The 22,152-nt window shown below is 41.9% G+C and overlaps 1 protein-coding gene across 27 annotated transcripts in view; it reads right to left on the reverse strand.

Moving 5' to 3' along the window:
* The window catches only part of PPP6R3 (protein phosphatase 6 regulatory subunit 3), a 144,312-nt gene that overhangs the window by 69,036 nt on the left and 53,124 nt on the right, over positions 1 to 22,152 (reverse strand). For 26 of the 27 annotated variants that reach the window (XR_007403695.1, XR_007403694.1, XR_007403693.1 and 23 more), the window contains 2 exons: positions 7,488 to 7,720; positions 2,691 to 2,877 (listed from right to left, as the gene is read on the reverse strand). Coding sequence is in view for 13 of the 27 variants with exons in the window: in XM_049096829.1 (XP_048952786.1) it covers positions 2,691 to 2,877; positions 7,488 to 7,714 (414 nt within the window). In the remaining 14 variants the exon portion in view is untranslated. The remainder of the gene's footprint in view (positions 1 to 2,690; positions 2,878 to 7,487; positions 7,721 to 22,152) is intronic. The other variant, XR_007403696.1, reaches the window with a different exon arrangement.

Raw genomic sequence — 22,152 nt, forward strand, 5'->3', positions numbered from 1 at the left:
ATGGGGCTGACCACTCAGCATTCTAGACGAGGAAAACAAGGCACAGATCAGTTAAGCATCTTGCTAGAGCCAAACGTGGCTGCCCTGAGGATTAAGCTTAGATTTGTATGCCACAAAAGCCACAATCCTGCCATTATCCCACATGAGGAAGGCTATGAGCCAGAGATGAACAAAAACTGCTTCATGCTCTCCAGTGCAAACGCGGGAGCAATGATCCTATGAGGATCCTCTGAACAGTAAGGTTAGATGTTACAAAATAAACCTCAAGAAGTTATATACAATTCATACACTCATAACTGAGTCACAGAGTTGTTTTAAAAGCACAATAGAGGAGAAAAGAAGAAAAAGGCAGACATAACCAAAATATTGCATGATTCAGTGGCAAAAGCACTAGCCCAGGAGCCCAAAGGCACCGAGTGCTGCCAGTACCGTGGACAGCACAGCAAGGATTAAAGGTGTCCTAGATCAAGGACAACACTGTGGAGATGCTAACCTCCCCTCCGCCCAACGCTGAAGGTATCCTGTAGCTGAACATCCTCCCTGTGAGCTAATGAATGACTGCATTGGCTAAGCCCCCGCCATCACCTGCAGTTGCATGCATCTTCACTAACATCATGAGACGAGAAATCTTCACTGGCAATCTTAATTCTCAAACGGAGAGAGGTGAAGAACGAGGGTGACTGAATTCTCTCATTTTCATTCCAAAAGTCCCAAGCCAAGAAGCACAAAGAACCATGGAACGACTGGGCCCCTTTCTCGGAATGTACTCGGCATATGCCATCACCTGTGCACATACGTCTGACCTGGAAGGCCAGCACAAGCACTGAGAGTCCCAGAAAGTTTCAAGTGTATTCTCACTTTATATAAAAGGTCTGGTGAACTCTTTGATGGGGTCTAAGGGATGATATCTCAGACACAGACGTAGAATGTAGAATGAACGGACTTGTGCCCCTCCTTGGAAACTTGTGGTGGTACCACCCTCTCTATATCTTGTCTAGATCATTAATGAGCAAAATATAGAATAATTTTTTTCTTTATTATAATTTGGTTTGGGACAGGAAGTCTTGGTGGCAGAAGTGGGATAGTAACCTTAGGCGCCAGTTTACCAACTACCTATCTTCTCCTTCTACTTATTTAAAACTTTCAGGATGTAATTTCAGGAAAAAAGTTTATTCCTCAGCCCAAACTTCTGTTTCCCCTCAACCCTAACAGCAAATAAAAAATAAAATTGCAGATGTAAAAATAAAGTAATAAAATAAATAAAATAAAATAAAATAAAATAAAATAAAATAAAATAAAATAAAATAAAATAAAATGTCTGGTGAGACCTGGGGCCCTGAACTTGGGCTCCCCTCGCATCGAATGAAGAGAAAAAAAGTATGATGAAGGTGGAAGGCCTGTGTCAGTAAAGGCTACAACCACCTGAAAGGACCAGTACCTTGTGTTGATGGGACGGCGTGCACTTTGCTAGAACACTCAGTGGGACTATTATTTCTCACCAGAAGGCGGAACAGGGAAAGACAGCCTGTATTACAGTAATCATGATTTGGGGATTACTATCTAAGAAAAAAGAACCTCAATTCCAATACATTTAGGAGGATAATCCTTCCTAATTAAGAACATGAAAGAACAATCTCGTCTTTCTAAAATAAAACATGCATCCACTTTGCCTTGGCAAAGGACAGACATACTATGCCTAAAATAGTTCTATCCCTCCACGTCTGCTGACAGCAAGGATGGGTCACGGACCCTGTTCTCCATGGGGAAGAAGCCAGGCCCAGCTGGTCTGACCAACTGCAGTTCTGGCATCACACCCTCGCTTGCCACGCTCTGGCAGGTCTGTTTGTACTGGAGCCTCGGAGGCTCTTGCTGCTCCTTGGGTGCCTATTTCCAGAAGTGGATCATAATCTTCTGGTAAGCATATCCTTCTTCACACCAGTATCCACTAGAGCAGTGACTCTCAAATTTTAGTATGCATCAGTCATCTAGAAGGCTTATTAAAAATTCCAAATCACTGGGCCCCACCCTCAGGGTGTCTGATTCATTAGGCGTGAGGTGGGGCTTACAAACTTGCATTTCGAACAAATTCTCAGGTGGTACTCATGCTGCTGGTCAAAAAACCATACTTTAAGAACCACTACATATGTAACAGGTCCTCGGAAAATCAATTTCCTAATTATATCTGAGTTGTTGAGGAACAAAACAGATGTGAGGGGTGGGGATGGGAGGGGGGAAGGGGAGGAGCAGAGGGAGGGACAGTTCCTGCCACAACAGTAAAGGAGGATTTTCTGCCCAGCACTACTGGACAGAACAGCAGTCTAAACAGAGAAGTCCAGGGCACCTGGTGGGCTCAGTAGGTCAAATGTCTGATTTTAGCTCAGACATTATTATAATAATAATAAAAATAAACAAAGATGTCCAAGCTAAACACTTAAGTTCTTAAGTGGAATCAAAATAGAAAATAATCACCATATGTATAAACTAATCATCGAGATTACATTTATGGAAATGCTTTTTTATTTAAAGCTTCATCTGTGTTGTGGTCATTTGGGGGGAAAAAAATAAACTAACTGTCGCTTCACCAGAGTCACTATGGAACCTGGATGGAAGGCCCACTCAGAATACTGAAGCAACAAAATCACTGGGGGATCATTAGCCCTAATACTTACCTTCTGGAAAATGATATTTACCTGTTCTGGTTTTCTGCTGATAAGAATACTGAGCACCTTGCTGAAGAAACTGGCAAGTAGCGGGTTCAAGGGGGAGTCGTTTAGGAGGAAGCTATATAACCTCATGAGCAAGGACTCGTCTTCCCCCAACCTATCGTTCATCTGGGAGACATCAGAAGTGAGCAACTCACAAGATATATTTGGGTACCTAGAAGAACAGGACACTTGCATCATCATCTGTATTAACAGTTTCATTATAGAAAGTAAAACATAAATCTGAAAGGCTTCCTAAAATTTTGTGAAAAATAACAAAATCACCTCTGAATTAGGAAATTTTATTCCATTCTGTCCAACCTCTAAATTAAAGTGAAATTCTCTACTGCATCTATAAAGTTACTTCTAAAGCAAGTTTCAACAGGATACACTTTCCCCAACAAAGCTAGAGCACACCTAGGACTCAGGAAGCCTGGGAGGCCATGCTGCGGGACAGGGTGTGGGCCTTCTTGGACAGGACTGGCCAGATGAGGCAGGTAAGAGCCAGCAGCCTGCTCTGGCAGGAAAGTGGCAGAGCTGGTAGGACAACCATAGGGGACACTGGTTTCCAGGAAATTGCACTACACACAGTACAACACAGTACCTCCTTAACTACTTAAGACACATTCAGGTTTCAAGACCCATCAGCCACCTCTATTTTCACAGGAGTTGCAAATGTACTAGAAAGCTCTTTTGGGGGGCTCATCAAGTATTCAGTCTATATTACACCATAAGAGAATAAATATTCTAACATAGGGAACTGGAGAACAGGACATCAGCCTGAGTCACCCAAATGGGAAAGTTGTGTACAAAACACAAGCTCTCCTGCCAGCCTTCCCAGCCTTCCAAGGTCTTCCAGGGATTACCCAACTGATAGGTCTCACTGCTGTGGGTCACAGACCTCTTCCACAGACCCCACAGCCCTGGAAATACCTGCACCCCTATATCATGCTTGCCTCTGACCATCAGAGCTCTCTCTCTCTCTGAAAACCAGACAGCTGATCCATTTTCTCCACTCACTCCTTTTACCACAATCTCTCTTCCGTTTTTAACAGCAACAAAGGCAGACTCCAAGGCCGGTCCACATGACATTCTCTACCACCCCCAATTTCATTTATCTGCTCTTTTTTCCTCCTTGTCAAGCAGCCAGGATCCAGTACCAACTAGTCATCTGGAGTGGCAAGTCAAAGGTTGGCTGGACAGGAAGGTGACAAAACAGCCACAGATTGCTGTATGACAAGAGAGAGGCAAGGACTGTAGTCTGAAATAGAGACAACACCCTTTGAGGCACCCAAGATAAGCAAGGGCTGCCTGCTCTGAGGCCACTGGCTCAAGAGGCTACTGGCCACAGACCAGAAGGCCGTAGACCCTAAGAGGGTCTGGTGTGAGGCTGGAAGATGTAACAGTATGAGAATGTCCCCAAGTGAACCTTTGTAGGGAGGAAGAGAAAGGAAAAGAAAGACAACAGAACTGGCAGGTGTGTGGGCATGAAGATCATATTATCAAATAGCTGTCTTCTGTGGCTCAGTCAAATTAAAGTCTTTCCTCCTTACTTTATGAAATATGTGGGCTCAAAGATGCCATAATAGAAAGTTGTCATTATGCCAGGGCAGGATAATGCAGTGGTTGCAGGTGCGGCTTCTGGACTCACACTACCTAGATTCAGACTCTGTCCCTGCTATTTACAAGCTGCATGACCTTGGACAAGTTAACCTTCCTGGCCTCAGTTTTCAAGTCTGTAAAATTAAGAAAGTAACCTTTACCTCATGGAGAAGGATAACACAAAATACTGAGAAAAAGATGGCCTAGAATAAACAAAAGCTAGCTGTTTTTATTCCTCTGTATTTTCTAAGTTATAAAACTTCTGAAATACTGCTGTAGGGGGCTAGGGGGTGCACTGTCTCAAATGCCCCAATTTGAAACTGCTGGCAAGTAAAGCACAGGTAAAAGACAGTAGACCTCAAGTGAGGCTGCAAACCAAATGCATAGAGTGTTCTCCAAATTCTGACACACAAGGTCCAGAACAGAGCATGGGCATTTACAATATCTTTTTTATGAAATTTTCACCTATTTTCCCACAGTGACTGAGACATATGATCTAGCTAAAGAAGCACATGTAAAGGGTCTGGGCCCTATACGTAAGGTTCACAGTCCTGGTTCCAGACAGGCTGGGGCTCTTCTCTCTTTCCTAAACATTAAACTAGCTCTAAAACACCCAAAGACCCCCTCCATTTCTCCCCTCCCCCACTGTATGCTCTGACCTCAATTCCTCTGTAGTGAGAACACAGAAGCAAACAGAAGAGAACTGCACACCAACCTACATCTGGGCTCTTCCTCCTCCCTACCCACAGAGCTGACTCTGCTCCTAAAGCCACCCTCCACTTGCCCTTTTGATTGCATGGCCTCCCACCTACTCAGGCACAGTACATCCCTGGATGTCCCACTCCCTGTTCCTTCTTTTCCCTCGGTACTGCATGGCTCTCATCAGCATATAAATGTCCCACTATTTTTCCCACAGGGATAAAAACACCACCACACCTTTACTGATTCCCATCTGCCTACAGCACCCACTTTCTCTCTCTGCTCTTTTTCTGGGAGACTCTTGAAAGAGCTGTCTCTGCTTTGTCGCTAGTTCTCCTGAAAGACATTCCAGCCAGGCTTTCACCTTCAGCACTCCAGAAAACCTACACTGATGGAGCCACGTGCTCTGTGTTGCAAGCGCCAATGGTCATGTGTCCGGTCAATAGCAGGCCCTCGACCCACCTGTCCATCCCTCTGTCCTGAAGCCTGGCTTCCCTTAGCTTTCAGGGTGGCAGTCCCTCCTGGTTATTCTTCTCCCCTATCTCTCCTCCTCTGCAGTCCCTCTGTAGGAACCTTGACTCAACCAACAGCACCTTAGCTTTAGGATTTATTATATTACTTAGAGCCCTATTCTCAAAGTTCTTTTAGTTCAAATTTCTGCTATATTATTTGGAACTGAGAGATCTGTCATTATGATTAAAAAGATCAGTGCAAAATGACAAATGTTTAATACCCTGTATATGATCACTGACTTAGAACAGTGTGAGTTCAGTTCACATGTGTAACTAATAAAGTTATGAGGTTCACAAAATACAGCAATCACTCTATCACCCAGACTCTATAAACACTAGTCTAAATTTCCTGAGATGACCACAGGTCAATCTCAACCTTGAAAAGCTTTCAGATCCCATATGAAATACCCCTCTGCGTATCCAGCCAGGCATATCATGTATCTCTCGCACAGCTGGTGTCTCCATCTTGGCCAGAACTGTAGCACAGACCTCATCTGCCCAGCATAAGTCATGTTCCTTCACAATGGTGCCATCCAGAAGACTGTGTGTCCAGGGAGGCACATCTGTTCCCTCAACTTCAAAGGTAGTACACACACACTCATTAAAAAAAACCACTGGCAAGGCAATACTACAAAAGCCATGACTACTTTTTGGTTAAATAAGCACCTTCCCTAAGGTGTGGTATGCCTATTCTTCCCAGTTAAAGAGGTATTAACTTCATTCAGCTGGTGAGAAAACTGACACCAGAAGGGCAAGTCCTTTGGCTCACATTCTCTAAGAGGGGGATACAACAACCCTCCAGGTGGGCTCAATGTAAAGCCCACAGCACATGGCTCCCACTAGGATGAGCCCCTTGACAAGTAGCACCCACGTGTGCTGGCTCACACGTGAAGGGAATTCCCAAACAGCAAAGTGTCTGTCTTCTGGGGGATGGGAGTACACTAGTATTCCTGCTGCCACATTTCTTTCCTCTTCTTTTTTAGGGGACTGATCTGCGTGGATGCTGTTGCTAATGCTAGATGTCCATCTTAATGGCCGCCAAAGAACATAACCTCACCTGCTTGAAAGTCCAAGCCACCAGCACTTGAAAGCATTAATAAGTATTATTTCTCTGACAGCAAAACTCTCCCCACAAAGAAAGAAAAAGATATTTGAAAAGAGGAACAGACTGGGGAAGGGGCAGGGGGATCTACTAAAAGTCTTAATTCTCCCTATTCCATTGTTTATTTAATGCATAATCAATGACTTTTTGTTCCTAAATCTGTCCTATTTTCTGGGGAGGAGGGAAAGTATCAAATATTTCAATTAGAGTTGGAGACAGAAAGAGAGTTCACTGAAACTTCAATACTTTCAATGCACATGGAGTGCTCACTAAGAGTTTCCAGACATGTGTAGTCCGAGTGTTGAAAGAGACAGTGATAAAGGGCCCCATCCACTACTGTTCTACTGTGAGCAAACTGGCAAGGAGGACATAAACCTGCTACAGTCATCCGAGGCACTAGCTACTTAAATTCAGCTCTGCTGATGTTCATCAAGATCCATTCCCTTATCATAAGCTAACAAGTCAGAATTTCTTGTATCAGCCATAGTCTTCATAGCCCAAGCTCTGGCTTAGATTTGGCATGTGATCTGGGACAGTCACATAATTTCTATCTTCCTATTTGCAAAGAAGAGAAAATACTTACTTGAAGCGTCTTACTATTTTCAGAAACTTCCATCACTGTTCACAAAGCACTTTGCCCTTCCACAAAGCCTTCTGACTGCAATTTAGAACACTCATTTTAAAAAACCATGTGATTCACTGGACATGGTTCTAGAATGGATTACATGCTCCACTCAGTCTGTCACTTTTGACCATTTTAACACTCTAAATGGTCTACAACAGCCCTGGGGAATTGCTGGATAACAAGAGTAATATTCTACCCCCACTTCACTTCAGTCCCACCCTAAAGAGAAGATTGAATTTTCTTACTTGTATCTGATCTTTTCATCCATGTCTTGAGGTGGTTCTTCTATAATGAATGAGACTAAATCTTCGAGACATTCTGCTTTTAACAGAAACTCTATAAGTTTGCGGTTCTGAGCTTTACATTCCTGTAAAACATCTTCCTCATCCATTAACTCCTTCAGTGTTACATCTTCTCTTTCTAGAAGTGTGTCTATGTGGGATGATGAATGAAGATCAAATTTCCAAAACATGCTGGTCTAAACAAAATGCAGAGAGTATTTCAAATAAAATTTCAACTTCACATATTAATTTTTCAAATTTCAGTTGAATTTTACAGTCTATAATGCCAACTTGAGTCACATAAGTAAAATGTGTCATATTGAACATATTTAAAACACTTTGTAAAGGAGTAAAATCAACAGGACTTTTCCTTCTCAGAAAATAGTTTTATTAACAAAAATTTTTGACTTAAAAATGATGAAAGAATGCTTAAACTTGGGATGATTTTAACCTACGAAATTAACCCATCCACACTTTGTTGAGAATTTAACCCTGGGAGGGGTGCTTGGATGGCTCAGTCAGGTAAGTGTCTGACTCTTGATCTCAGCTCAGGTCTTGATCTCACGGCCATGAATTCGAGCCCCAATACTTTAAAAAAAAAAAAGAATTTAACGCTGGGAAAGGAAGAAAGTAAACCCTTTCTTACATTTGAAGAACACATGCTTACACAGAAGTAATATATTCAAGCAACAAACAACAAGTACTGTGATCTAAGTACATAGTATTCTTCAGAATACCAAAGAATTAAATAAATCATCATCACAAACCAGTTACCTTCAACCACTGAGAACACTTTCACAGCTGAAAAGTCTAAAGGTCATAAAATGATAAAATCTGTCCCATTCTTAATAAAGAAACTAAACAAATGGAACATAATTCTTGAGAAATGAGGGAAACCAACATCCTTAGCTATCAGGAAAACCACTGGACATGAACAGGACCACGTGCATACTCTTCCTTCCTCTTCCTCCCACCCTTCCTCAATAGTGAGAACACAAAGTTTGTTTTCTTCAAGTTAAAGAGTTACAGAAAGTCCTTACTGGTTACAACTGGAATTAGGAAGCACAGGAGTCACTATGTAATCTACAGCAGCCACAAGACACTTTCAAACGCTACTTTTGAGCAACACATGAAAAGCTGACAGCATGTAACTGAAGTCCTGATCAGGGATGGGACTAGCCACACAAGTCATTATCTGTCCACCATGCTCACTGCAGAATTTCTGACCCAGGCTTTGGTAACACACATACATACTTCAAGTAACCCCCAAATCTACAGATCAACTGCAGCTTTACTATTCACTCAGTGTAGTGGCTCCTGTTACCATTATCACCAAATACATGTTAATATCCACCTGTGCTCAAGTAAAATCCTTTGCTGGAAGAGCCTAGGTAGAAGAAAGGAAGCTGCAAAGCTCATAACCTATGTAGAGCACACACACACTTTGAGAAGTATTTGTTTAAATCATCCGTATTAGGAGATCAAGTAGGAATATAATCCTGATTTAGCATTTTCATTAACATTTGTTCAAAATAATATTTTAAAAATTAGACATCATGGAGGGCAAATTTTATTTATACAGCCAGTCATACTGATTGATCCAGGAATAGAAGACTACATGCCACAGCAGGTCACGTAAGGACGTGTAGAAGTATATATGACTTCACTATTAAGTATACAATCACAGAGTTTAAAATATAGGCAAAGTTTTAAGGAATCTAAAAAAAGAGGAAAAAAAGGACTCCTTAAGGGAACAAGTTTTAGGTAAGATTATGAAATATGGTGTTATAAAAGTTGTCTCTGCTTCAAAAAAAAAAAAAAAAGATCTTTAAATGTTTCAAAAGACACATATGGCAATATGCTTCCATCAGGAAGCAACAGGAAGCCACAGTTAGGGATGAGAAGGTACTCTGACAGTTCACCTAAACCAGACTGACAATGCCTCCCTCCAGAGGAACCTGCATGTGGACACACTGCCCACAAAGCTCAGTAGATGACACAAGTGTGAGGCACAGCCATCTCTTTTCTTAATGATTAGGCCACTAACTATGTACATAACATGCTAAAAAAGCAATGTCACAATTCCCAGCATGGTCAGCAACCACCCACATGCCAGGCCTCTCGCCTTCAAGACCAGGAACAGGCAGAGTGCTCACTGGCACTGTAACACTTGTGGTAGTGAAGGACTGAAATGTATGCTTCAAACAGAGGAGCAATCTACTTCTACTTCTAAGGGAAGAAGGACAAAGGTGATATATCCCTAACAAGAAAGGAACTTCAGGGAAAAGGATGGCGGAAATAAATAAAACCATAAATGCTTTTTTTGGTTTTCAGATTGGGGAAGATGGGAAACAAACAAAAGAGACGTTATTATGCCATTTTATCCTCATAAAACTGACGACAAGGGAAAAAAAAAAGACACAAGGATAGCAAGAGCTAATTCCAAAGGAGGAAAAAAAGCAGCTTTCCAAAGTAACGCTGTCAGCACAGACTACAACACTTCTGGCGGAGCAACGTGGCTCATTTATCTGGGAGTTTAAACTGCAAATCCTAAAAACAGCACACTCTACCCCTCTGCCTCCTCCTTGCTACTGAAGTGTATGAGGACGCAAACAGCTGTGTTCACACACAGACACAAGACACAGCACACGAGTCACAGGCCGTATTTGGACTCTAGGCACATACTAATCCACAGTCTTTAAGAGTAGATAGATACAGGCACCTAAGACAGATGCTGGAGCTCCAGGTCAGCTTAAGGAACAAAGCACCTGAAAGAACTGCCAAACCCTCACCATCCATGTCAGTACACCTTGCCTTCAAAGTCAACCATGGAAATTTTGATCCTGAGATGTCTACAAATGGACAGAAGAGTTCATTTTACTTATTTTATTTTATTTTATTTATTTATTTTTTTTTAAAGATTTTATTTATTTATTCTTGAGAGAGAGAAGGAGAGACAGAGCCAGAGACACAGGCAGAGGGAGAAGCAGGCTCCATGCACCGGGAGCCAGACGTGGGATTCGATCCCGGGTCTCCAGGATCGCGCCCTGGGCCAAAGGCAGGCGCCAAACCGCTGCGCCACCCAGGGATCCCCATTTTACTTATTTTAAATACTTTAGCAAAGTCACTGACTGAAAAGCTACCAGGTGTATTCAAATACTTTCCCACGCTCCACTGACATCAGGTCAGACTGTGCTTATTTTGGTCTGTAAATCAAATTTCTGATAATCTAATAGAACAGTCTCTCCACCTGAATTCAGAATACTGGACACAGTTAATAATTCAGCCCAAAGTATTTTTTTTTAATTAGGTCTCTAAATGAGTAGTATGCTTTTTTTTAAGGGCGCCTGGATGGCAGAGTTGGTTACATGTCTGACTCTTGGTTTCAGCTCAGGTCATGATCTCAGGGTTTTGAGATCCAGCTGGGGGTTGGGCTCCGTGCTCAGAGCCAGTAGGCTTGTCCCTCTCCCTTCCCCTCTGCACCCTCCCCTGCACCCACGCTCGAAAATAAGTAAATAAATCTTTAATAAATAAATAAAGTGGTATGCCATTTTCAGGCACCTGGGCGGCTCTGAGCACCTGAGTGACTGCCTTGACTTCAGCTCAGGTCATGATCTCAGGGTCCTGGGATGGAGCCCTGCTTCTGACATCGGGCTTCGTGCTCTGCTGGAAGTCTGCTGCTCTCTCTTTCCCTCTACCCCGTCCACCCTGCTCATACCCTCTTCAAAATAAATCAATCTTTAAGAAATAAAATACTATACCTTTTTTATTTTTTGTAATCCCATATAGAAAGGCAAAAATATAATGAAAAATACTAAGAAATCAATTACAAAAAAGCAAAGCTGATTATCAAGACCTTGCAACTGGCTAGTTATAAACAAGATATACACTCACATCCGTCAAGCGGAAACTATAAATGTCCACAAATAGAAAGTCCATACTCCTCAATTATGGGTCAGAATATAATCACATCGACGTACTGCAAGCAAAAACTGACTCTCCAAATTTCAACCTTATAAAGGTAACTCATTAAATACTGGATTTAGGGACGCCTGGGTGGCTCAGTGGTTGAGCGTCTGCCTTTGACTCAGGTCATGATCCCGGGGTCCTGGGATGGATTCCCCCACATCAGGCTTCCCATAGGCAGCCTGATTCTCCTTCAGCCTGTGTCTCTGCCTTTCTCTCTCTTTGTCTCTCATGAATAAATAAATAAAATAAAATAAAACATAAATAAATACATACATACATACTGGATTTATAAGAAGACAGGTAATTAGCCATGATGAAATAAGAGCAGGAGTTGGCCAACTGCAGCCCACAGACCAAATCCAGCCCACAGCCGGCATGCTAAGAACGGTTTAGATATTTTTAAAGTGTTGTTTTAGGAAAAGAGAAGAATGTGCAGCAGAGACCAAAAGTGGCCCACAGAGCCTGAAATATTTACTACCTGGTCTTTTACAGAAGAAGTTTAGCATCCCTTGCTCAGGAGGAAATCAGGTTCTCACTAATGTTAATTTTCTTTCCTTTCTGCTATCTCTGAGCCTACATGGGCATCCACCCTGGGTCTTTGCAGGCCATCTGGCGAAGTGCAGTCACATGGTGCTGGGCCAGATACCTAGAGACCCACTCTCCTTTCCCCAGGCGCTTACCCAGACCACATTCCCAATTTCTTGGGAAGGTAGGTATTAACACATGACAATGTCTTCCCCAGTGTGCCATGAACCATAAAAACCTCCATGCCTTCTCCTCTGCATCTGGCTGGATGCCCAAGATAAAAAAGGTTCTAAGGGATGGCAAAGCCAAAAGATGGAAGGTGCCTCTACATCCCCAAATCACCACCTGGGAGAAAGCCTCCAGCAGGCTGTGCTGTGGTGAGCCATCACACACCTGGTCTGTGTGTTCTAGTAGTGTATCCTACCTGACCAGCCAGCTTCTCAAAACCCCAAGCCTATGACTTCTTATTTTATTATACTTATTTAAGCACGAGAACAGGAATTTTTTAGCAACTCTTTTAAAATGCCTAGGTCCTTTCATTTTCCACCATCCTGAATTAGATTAGCATTTTTAAAATCAGAACACTTTGAAATATGCATTTCTACAGTGCACTTTCTTTAAACTTGGTATGTTATAAACTTAAAAATAAAATAAAGCCACAGTAGACTCCTTAAGCAAACATTATGTATTTTATCTTTTGGCCAAACAGCAAATCAACTGGAAATGAATGGCCCCAGTAAGTTAGTTACCCTAGCTTCTATTTGTGCCCTTTGAAGTAGAAATAAGCTAGGTATGAACTAACGGTTACAAAGTTCAACCAAAGCCCTGTGGTAAAATAGAGACCTTGCAAAAATACAACTACGATACCCAGAAAAGCTGAAAGGAGCCAGCACTTCAACAGCTAGTTTTTAGTTTAACATAAATACACTTTAAAATTCATATCCTAGCTATACCTGAATAGGATTTAGGGAGAAAAGGGAATACAATTTCTTACAGTAAACCAAATCATGGGCTTTTCTATTAACAAGAGGGAAACGGTAACTAAAACTAGAGAACCTGCCAGTTTCCTTCAAAATCCTAGAGTCGTTTTGTTTCTTTAGGATTTTATTTTATTTTATTTTTTTAAGATTTTTACTTATCTGAAAGAGAGAGAGAGAGAGATTGAGCATGGTGGGGAGGAGCAGAAGAAGAGGGAGAGAGAGTCTAAAGCAGACTCCGCAGTGAGCATGGAGCTCAACATGGGCTTGATCTCACAACCCTGATATCATGATTTGAGCCTAAACCAAGACTCAGATGCCCAACTGAATGCGCCATCCACGTGTCCCTTTAGAGTTGTTTTATAAATTGGATTAAGTAGCTTGAAAGCAGGGTTTTCTCTAAAACAGCTGAGGGTCAGGTAGGCGAGTCATTGGGGAGTGACCCATCAGCTTGCCACAGATGGCCTCAACTGTGCTCTGTATTCCCCAGAACTAAAGACACAGGTAAAATTACCATCTTACATTCACAAAACAGGACCAAAGGATCCATAAACCTATGCAGCTCACATCAACCACTTTAATTAAAGGTCCTCTAAGATTATTGAAATATATTCCTTCTTGGAAGCAAATTCTGAGCCATGCTACCTTTATTTCAAAGCAATTAAGCAGTGACACTTTATTTCTGGAAGAAAAGGTATACCCTGTCTATGACAATAGGAACTGTGTTAAGCTATCTATAAGAGGTATGACAAGAATATCAGACCCTCCGTAGAATTTTCCAGGGCGCTGCCAGGAGAATATATTCAATAGGGGCCCAATGGTGGCATATGTAAACCACTTACAATCACTTGCCTTCACCAAATAAACAGCATTTCCCTCCCAGGCTTGCGAGGACTGTTAAGCATCTAAGATGACCTGGCTTCCCATGCTGGTTCCACTACTGGCTGGTCCCAAAGCCTTGGGAAAGCAACCATACCTCTCTAAATCTCAGTATCCTCACACAGCAAACTGGTTGTGAAGAGTCACTGAGAAAGGCCTGGTATGGGAGCTGGAACACACATGCACTTCGACCACTGGAAGTTCCATGTGCAATAAGCATGCCCCCCACAGAAGTGTGTGAGGTGTTTAAACCAGTGCTTCCCAAATTTTCATGAGCACAGGAAACACCTAAGGGTCTTATTAAAACACAGTCTCAGATTCAGATTCAGTAAACCAGGGATTGTGCATCTCTATGAAGTTCCCAGATGCTGCTGTTACTGCTGCCCTGGGTTTAAACTATTGCTGATCATTTGCAACAAATTGCAATACACACATTCAAAATGCTTACATAACCATGAGAAAAAGAAAAAGGCATATGATGCAAACAGGTGACTATGTTATTTATTTCAGAAACTCCCTGTGGACAGGCTGATATTAGTAGGGTTTTTTCAATATAACAGATGTAAAACATAACACACTGTATCACTTTCTAACAGGAGCCCAGAAAAAATGAGACAAACATGGTGAAAGATAAACTAGTAGCACTCTGAAGGGAGAAACTGCTGATTGTCCTCCCTACAAATGATAGAAGTAAACTGAGGGAATGACAAAGAGTGTTAACTTAAAACTCAAAATCTCCTATTTCCCATGAACTGTGCTTAACCGTTCTACCTAAGCAGGAGAAGCTGCCATAAAACCCCCACCATACACTACTATGAACTGTTGGCTAGGCCCAGGGCAAAACATTCAAAAAAAGATTCCAAATTTATTTAGAATTTCTGAGCTTATGAAAAACAGCTGGGCACGAAAGCAAACACTTCTGGGCGTGGGGCCCTGAGACCACATTGGTGGCACATGCATGAAGACAGCCTGTCCACACCATTTTATCACTGGCCCCACTGGAATTGCCAAGATCTCATGTCCTAAGTAAATATTTGCTAACGTCTTCCAGTTTGACTTCAATATACAGAGTACAAGCGACAAAGAGAAAAGGAGCAGCTGCTTATGTCCAAGACAACACAAAGGAAAAGACTTAACTCTATAAACTAAATGTTTTAAATTTTTAATATTTTTTTCTATTTTATTTGTACTATGAAGGGAGTATTTGTAACAGATTTTTCATGATCTCAACAAAGACATACAAGCACATACTGTCAAAGTTCAAACCCCCATGCACCTCAGGGGGTGCATTCCTCCCAGGCCCCTGGCTCTGCCTACTGGCTAACATGACCCCCGTCTAACAAACTATCTAGCGAGAGCCATAATGTGAGACATGTAAGTTTAAATTTTCTAGCAGCCACATCAAAAAAGTAAAAGAAACTGACTACATAAATGTTAATAGTATATTTTATTTAACCTCATATACCCAAACATTATTATCTCAACATGTAATTCTTTTGGTATTAAGTCTTCAAAATCTGTGTGTATTTTACACTTACAGCACATCTCAATTTGGACCAGCCATATTTTATGCTTAAGACTCATATATGGCCAGTGGTTGCTGTACCGGACAAAAACAGTTCTAATTATATATTACTACAATTATGATTCAAAGTTTCTCCTCTCGTACTAAAATAACACCCTCCCCCCAATCTCCTTCCACAGCCAAAGTCAACAGTTAACCACCTTTTCCACATAGGGCCAATGTGGGGTCAGTGAGGAGAGGTTATGGGCCACGTTCTTCCCTTCTTCTAAAATGTAAACATACATGAGAAATCGCATTTATTCTTAGATATGTAAAGCAACTTGGACATTCTTCAACTTAAAAAAAGTAGGTCACTGTTTTTCAGCCTCTAATATCTAGAAATGTTTGTAGGAATTAAAGGGAAGTTTTCACATGGTTCACCTTAAAACAATGAAGGGCTAGCTGGTTTTAGTATAATCCACCAAATTGTAAACCAGGCATGTGTAATTTTCTAAGCTAACTCAAAAATATAGGGGTGCCTGGGTAGCTCTGTCAGTTGGGCATGTGATTCTTGCTTTCAGCTCAGGTCATAATCTTATAGGTCACGGAATCAAACCCCAAATCGGCTTGAAGATTCTTTCTCCCCGTCCTTCTGGCCCTCTCCCCCACAAAATGAATAAATAAATCTTTTTTAAAAAAGATTTTATATATTTATTTGAGAGAGAAAGAGTAAGTGTGAGAGAGAACATAAGCAAGGAGGGAAGAGGCAGAGGGAGAGGGAAAAGCAGGCTCCCTGCTGAGCAAGGAGCCCAATACAGGGCTCAATCCCAGAACCCAGGATCTTGACCTGAGCTGAAGGGAGATGCTTAACCGATTGAGCCACTGAGGTGCCCCTAAATAAATTTTAAAATATATATATATTATAAAGAAGAAAAAAATGCCTAGGTCACTCAAATATGGAAACAATGATGTTTCATCAATGTAAAAAAAAAAAAAAAGCCACTAGATTCCCTATCATCTTGGGAGTACACTGAACCTTCACAGCCCACATTTAGATTGAAAACAACTTGCTTATTCCACGGCAGCAGACAGTTACCCCACACCTCTGGTCAAGTTTACAAGCAGCGTGGGAACAGGATGTATTGGACAAATCAAGCTGCTGAAAGGCTGCTCATACTGGCTCACCTACTCCTGCCAGCATCCGGACACCTGGAGTATCAGGACTCCCTTCCCTGGGCTTGAACTCAGGTATTGGGAGAACTTAGTTGGGCAGCATATGACAAGACCCAAATGGGGAAGTGCTGGGCTCAAGGAGGGCAGGTGGTTGCTCACTTGGTACAATGAAAGCAGCATGCCACAAGAAGGGGACAGAGAGCAAAGCACCTATAAATAGGACCATGCAGTGTCATCTGAAAGAAGGTTACTTCTGTGCTACACATTAACAATAAACTTCCTCCTCACAAAGCTGAATGCCTAGGCAAACGTTCCAACTTTCACACAAAAAGGCAGAAACACGGAACACAATGAAAAGAGTTAAGAGCTAGACTCTGAGAGACAGCTCTCACTCAGTACCAAGGAAAAATATCACAAAGGACTAGAAAGTCCACACAACAGCTGCTCCTCCGTTTCCTACAGTTGCCCTCCCCAGCCCTCAAAGACTGGACTAATTAAATCAAAGACCAGAGTGTCTCTTAGAGATACATATTTCCTTAGAGGAAAGGGCAATACAAACTCTGGACCAGAGTTTGCTTTGCAACGGATTCTTCAAAGAACATGTCACAAGTAATCACCTTTATACCACTCAGATATTCCAGAATCATTTTCAGTTTTACTTTGTAATTTCTTTGATATTTCAGGGTTTTTTGAGAGTAATAAATAAAGGAGCCAACTCCATTTATTATGTGTTATATCAACCAGCAGATACTCTGAATATAGGAATAACATGATAAATGGTCCCTACCCCCTCGAAAAATACAATAAAACTAAAAAAAGAAAAAGAAAAAGAAAAAGAAAGAAACACAGAATGAGAGGTATCAACTCCAAGCTTATTCTGTAGAAAGAGAGCTCAACAGAGGGGAACTTGACCAGAAAAGACTTCCTTATATATGAGGCTCAAAAGACAGGTAGAGTTCCATAAGTGATGCTATAGCAAAAAGTATTCCAGGCTAGTAAACATAAGCCTGCAAGCACGGAGAATAGGACAGGTTTCTAGTAGCTTCAGGAAAGTCATGGCAGGGAGAAAGCCCTGATAATAAATGCCACTGAAAAGGCTCAAAGATAAGCTTAGGCATCAAGACCAGGTCTCAAAGGGCCCTGAAAAAGTACACTACAGAGCACCATAGGCTTGCTGCAGAAGCAGAGAGAAAGAGAACTGGTGAGTTTTAACTAAGATAAACATATATTAAAATATCTACAGAAAAGACAAAGCAACATATTTTAATAACATATGGAAAGAAATCATTCTGAGCAGAAGCAGAGGAAAGTGACACACATAGAGGAGATGATATTTAAGCCATGGCAGGTATGCTTTCAACAGAGGCTGGAATCCTACAAAGGTGAAGAGAGGGAGAGGTCTAACCTGTTCTGGGTATGGCCAAGGTTTTGGGTGTGACTGAAATATGGGGCAGGGAGGGGGTGCTAAAGACAAGGCCATGAAGGTGGGACAGAGCAGAACTGTGCATGGGAAGACATAAGCGGGAGAATCCAGTAAGAAGAGGCAAATAAGCAGCGTCAGATGTGTACTTTATATACGAACTGTCTACAATGCAGCAGATGTACTGGAGACAGAGAAGCCTAAGAGTGAGCAACCCATCCAGAAGCCTCTATCAGAACCCACAGAAGTTGGAGAGCCCTGCAACAGCCTCCACTCTGAAAACCAAAGCATCCCCTAAAGATTTCCCACTAAACTACCTCTCTTCTTCCAGCATCAACCATGATTCTGCCTCTGCAAAACCCGATTTTCATGTTTTCTTCAATCGTGGCTATACTTTGTGGTATCAGATGATACAAATTTATGGCTTGCCTTTGGAATTCTGAGCTGCCTGGGAAATACATGACCCTCAGAAAGCAAACATCACCCCCATATTGGAGCTCACTCCAAATCTAGCACTCAGAGGCTGGGCAGGGCACATGCTGCAATGTCATCAGCTACTTCACTTTTACATTAAAAAGCCAACTGCTAAAAAAAAAAAAAAAAAAAAAAAGCCAACTGCTAGGGAAAACCCAGTCTTTTTTCTGTCACCTGGTCCGCATTAAATCAAGTAATGCGTTCCTGTACAAAGTATCATGAAAACGCAAATGTATATGCATTTCTTTTTTTTTTTAAGATTTTATTTATTTATTCATGAGAGACACAGAGAAAGGCAGAGACAGAGGGGAGAGCAGGCTCCCTGTGGGGAGGCTGATGCAGAACTTGATCCCAGGACCCCAGGATCATAACCTGAGCCAAAGGCAGACACTCAACCACCGAACCACCTGGGTGTCCCTGTATATGCATTTCTATGCATAATTTCCACAATTTCAAAAACTTTAGTCTAAGTATATGTAAAGCATAACACTTTACTAGGAACAAGGTTTGTGAATCTTTTCAAAGTGAGACTGAGGGGTTGGGAAGAAAAAAAGACAAGTAATTAGGGGGACACCATGGTGACCAAGTTCTTGCCAGAAGCCTGAGATCAAAAGAATGAAGGCAAAAACCCAGCTGCATCTAGGTATTGTGTATGTACACCCATGGGGGGGGTGGGGGCAGAGAGTGGGGAGAGACTGCACATGCAAACAAGCAAGGATAAGAGAGGGTGATACCATCAAAGTCACATCAGAAAATTCTTATGGGCTCTAACAGCGGATTTTTCATCTCAAGCTCCAGGATTCTCTGAATCTCTAAAAGCCAGTAGGAGAATCAACAAATTGGCATCAAACATCAGACAGAAACAACATATAACTGGAGAGCAAGAGGGTGGCTGCTGCTCTCTTCCCCAGTGCTGCCTGTGGAGGCAGCAGCCGCCTCCTGTCCAGCATTAGAGCTGCCCTCAGACCTCTAGGGAAGCCCAATATCATTAAAAAGATCAGTAAGTTTAACCAGCACAAATCAGACTGATATGTCAAAATTAAATTCAACTGGCAGAAACCCAGAAGCACTGGCAGGAGGGTATACCGAAGATTCAAGGACAAGCTTTTGATGTCCTACACTGGTTATGGGAGCAACAAGACAATACAGCGGCTTCCAAAAGTTCATAGTCCACAACATCAAGGAGTTTGAAGTGCTGCTGATGTGCAACCAATTTCACTGTGCAGAGATTGCTCACATGTCTTCTCCAAGAACCACAAAGTCACTGTACAAAGGGTGGCTCAGCTGGCCATCAGAACCACCAATCCCAATGCCAGGCTGCAGAGCAAAGAAAATGAATAGACAGCTCATGTGCACGTTGTATTTGTGTTAATAAAACCATAAAACTACAACAAACAAACAAAAAGAGGCAGCAGTCACCTGGCACAGCACAGAACAGTTCTGAAGTCTGCAGCTACAGGGGAAGGCCCTGGCAATAGAGCAGTGACAGAAGAACCGAGGCATAAGCTAGAAAGAGCTGGTCAAGTTAGACGGAAGTAGGTCCAAAGATTTTAGCTGACTGAAGCTCAACATTAAGTCATATTCTGATGTGACTAAAAACAAAGCAACCTCAGAATAAAGTCAGATGAATCTTGTCTAGGACCATGGAAGATCTAATCCTACTGTAGCCTTCCTAGGCAAATCACCTTCTGCCAGGCAATACCACACCCTGTTCTGGAAGGAGGAAGAGACTGCCAACCACGTGGTACCTAAAGAGATGACCACGCAAAGAGACTCATCACCGGGGATAAAAGAACTAGCTTTCTATCTTAAAGCTCTTTTATACTATTATTTATAGGTCCCAAACATAAAATGAGAGCCAATGAGTGAAAAATATAGATGATGTGTGAGTAGTTACAGCAAGAACTCATTAAAGATGAGGCTAAAGGGAACCCTGGGTGGCGCAGCGGTTTAGCGCCTGCCTTTGGCCCGGGGCGCGATCCTGGAGACCCGGGATCGAATCCCACGTCGGGCTCCCGGTGCATGGAGCCTGCTTCTCCCTCTGCCTGTGTCTCTGCCACTCTCTCTCTCTCTCTGTGTGTGTGACTATCATAAATAAATAAACATTTAAAAAAAAAAAAAAAGATGAGGCTAAAGGTTGTGGCTGTGAACATACACAATGCCCCAAGCCTGAAGGAACTCTGGCCAAAGCCTAGATGGTTGTCTCCTTCAGGAAAGGAAGGCAATACTAAGTGATGGCCGTGCTGCTTCATAAATCTCTTCTCAAGTCCATTTGATATAAAAGGCATGGCTTTATTGGCGCTGACATGGGGCCTCAACAAGAAAATGAAAAGATTACACAACGTTCCAGATGTTTACTGGGTAAACACAATCTTCTACTCCTCTGACAACTCAAGCAAGACAGCAATAAAGTAAAAAAAGAAAAAAATGCCAATAAATGTATGAAAGTACAGAAAATAGAGAAATAATTCAGAAATCCAACGTCCAAATAACATAAGTTGTAGAAGAATATATTAAAATCCACAATCACCTGCCTCACCAAAAAAAAAAAAAAAAAAACAAAACCTCCCCAGTGTAAAGAATAGGACTCTCCCATCTAGGACTTACAGATCCTATCACAGTGAGTGGTGAAACAGACCTCTAAGGCACAGTGTGAAAATTCAAAGTATCAGGGATAAAGACATATCTCAACTTTTCTCATGAGGAAAAAAACACTCAAAAAAGGACTGAAAATCAGAATATCAGCTTCCTCAATAGCAATTCTAGAAAAGAACATTTTCTGACATGGAAGGTCAGAAAGATACATTCACACTTTCTCAAAAAGCTACCAGAAAATGGGCTCCACCAAAGCTTTGCAGTAAGCCAGGAGGGGTGCCTGGCTGGCTCAGTCTGTAGAGCATGGAACGCTGAATCTCAGGGTTGTGGGTTCAAGCTCCATGATGAGAGTACAAAGTACTTAAAAATAAGGGCGTCTGGGTAGCTCAGTCAGTTCAGCATCTGCCTTTGGTTCAGGTCATGATCCCAGGGTCCTGGGATTGAGCCACACAGGGCTCCCTGCTCAATAGAGAGCCTGCTTCTCCCACTCCATCTCCCTCTGCCTGCCACTCTCTGGCCTGTGTTCTCTTTCTCTCTGTTAAAAAAAAAAAAAAAAAAAAAAAAAAAAAAACTTAAAAAAAGTACTTAAAAATAAAATCTTAAAACAATATATAAAAAGGCATGGCAATAAGCATGATGGGAAGACATGGAATACATGGAACCAGGGATCCCACACACTAAGAAGCAAAGATAACTCTCAGAAGAAAAGTAAGATAACACTTGCCACTACAGATGAAGTCAAGAGGAATCTGCCGGGAGCGAGGCATGCATGAGACAGAGGGCTCTGAAAAGGATGTATCCACACAGGAGATCTATGTGCCAGATATATGTGACCATGCTGAGAAGAATTTTACTAATTAAGTCAGAGACCTAGGGAATAATTAACCAAGATATACATACTTTTATACTGATTTTAACCAAAGTTGAGCTTAAACTATGTTAGAAGATGGGGGAGGGAAAGAAGCTGTGCGTGTAAAAGCTAAACTTTCACCTTCATTGTCAGAAGTCAGCTAGATTAGAAACAGCTATAGGCACACGACTTAGAAATATGAAAGGAAGTAAATGTGAGAAAACAGCTAAGAGATAAAGGTAGTGGCCCCTACTACATGATTA

This window comes from Canis lupus, chromosome 18 (genome assembly GCF_003254725.2).
Source record: "Canis lupus dingo isolate Sandy chromosome 18, ASM325472v2, whole genome shotgun sequence".
NCBI lineage: Eukaryota > Metazoa > Chordata > Mammalia > Carnivora > Canidae > Canis > Canis lupus.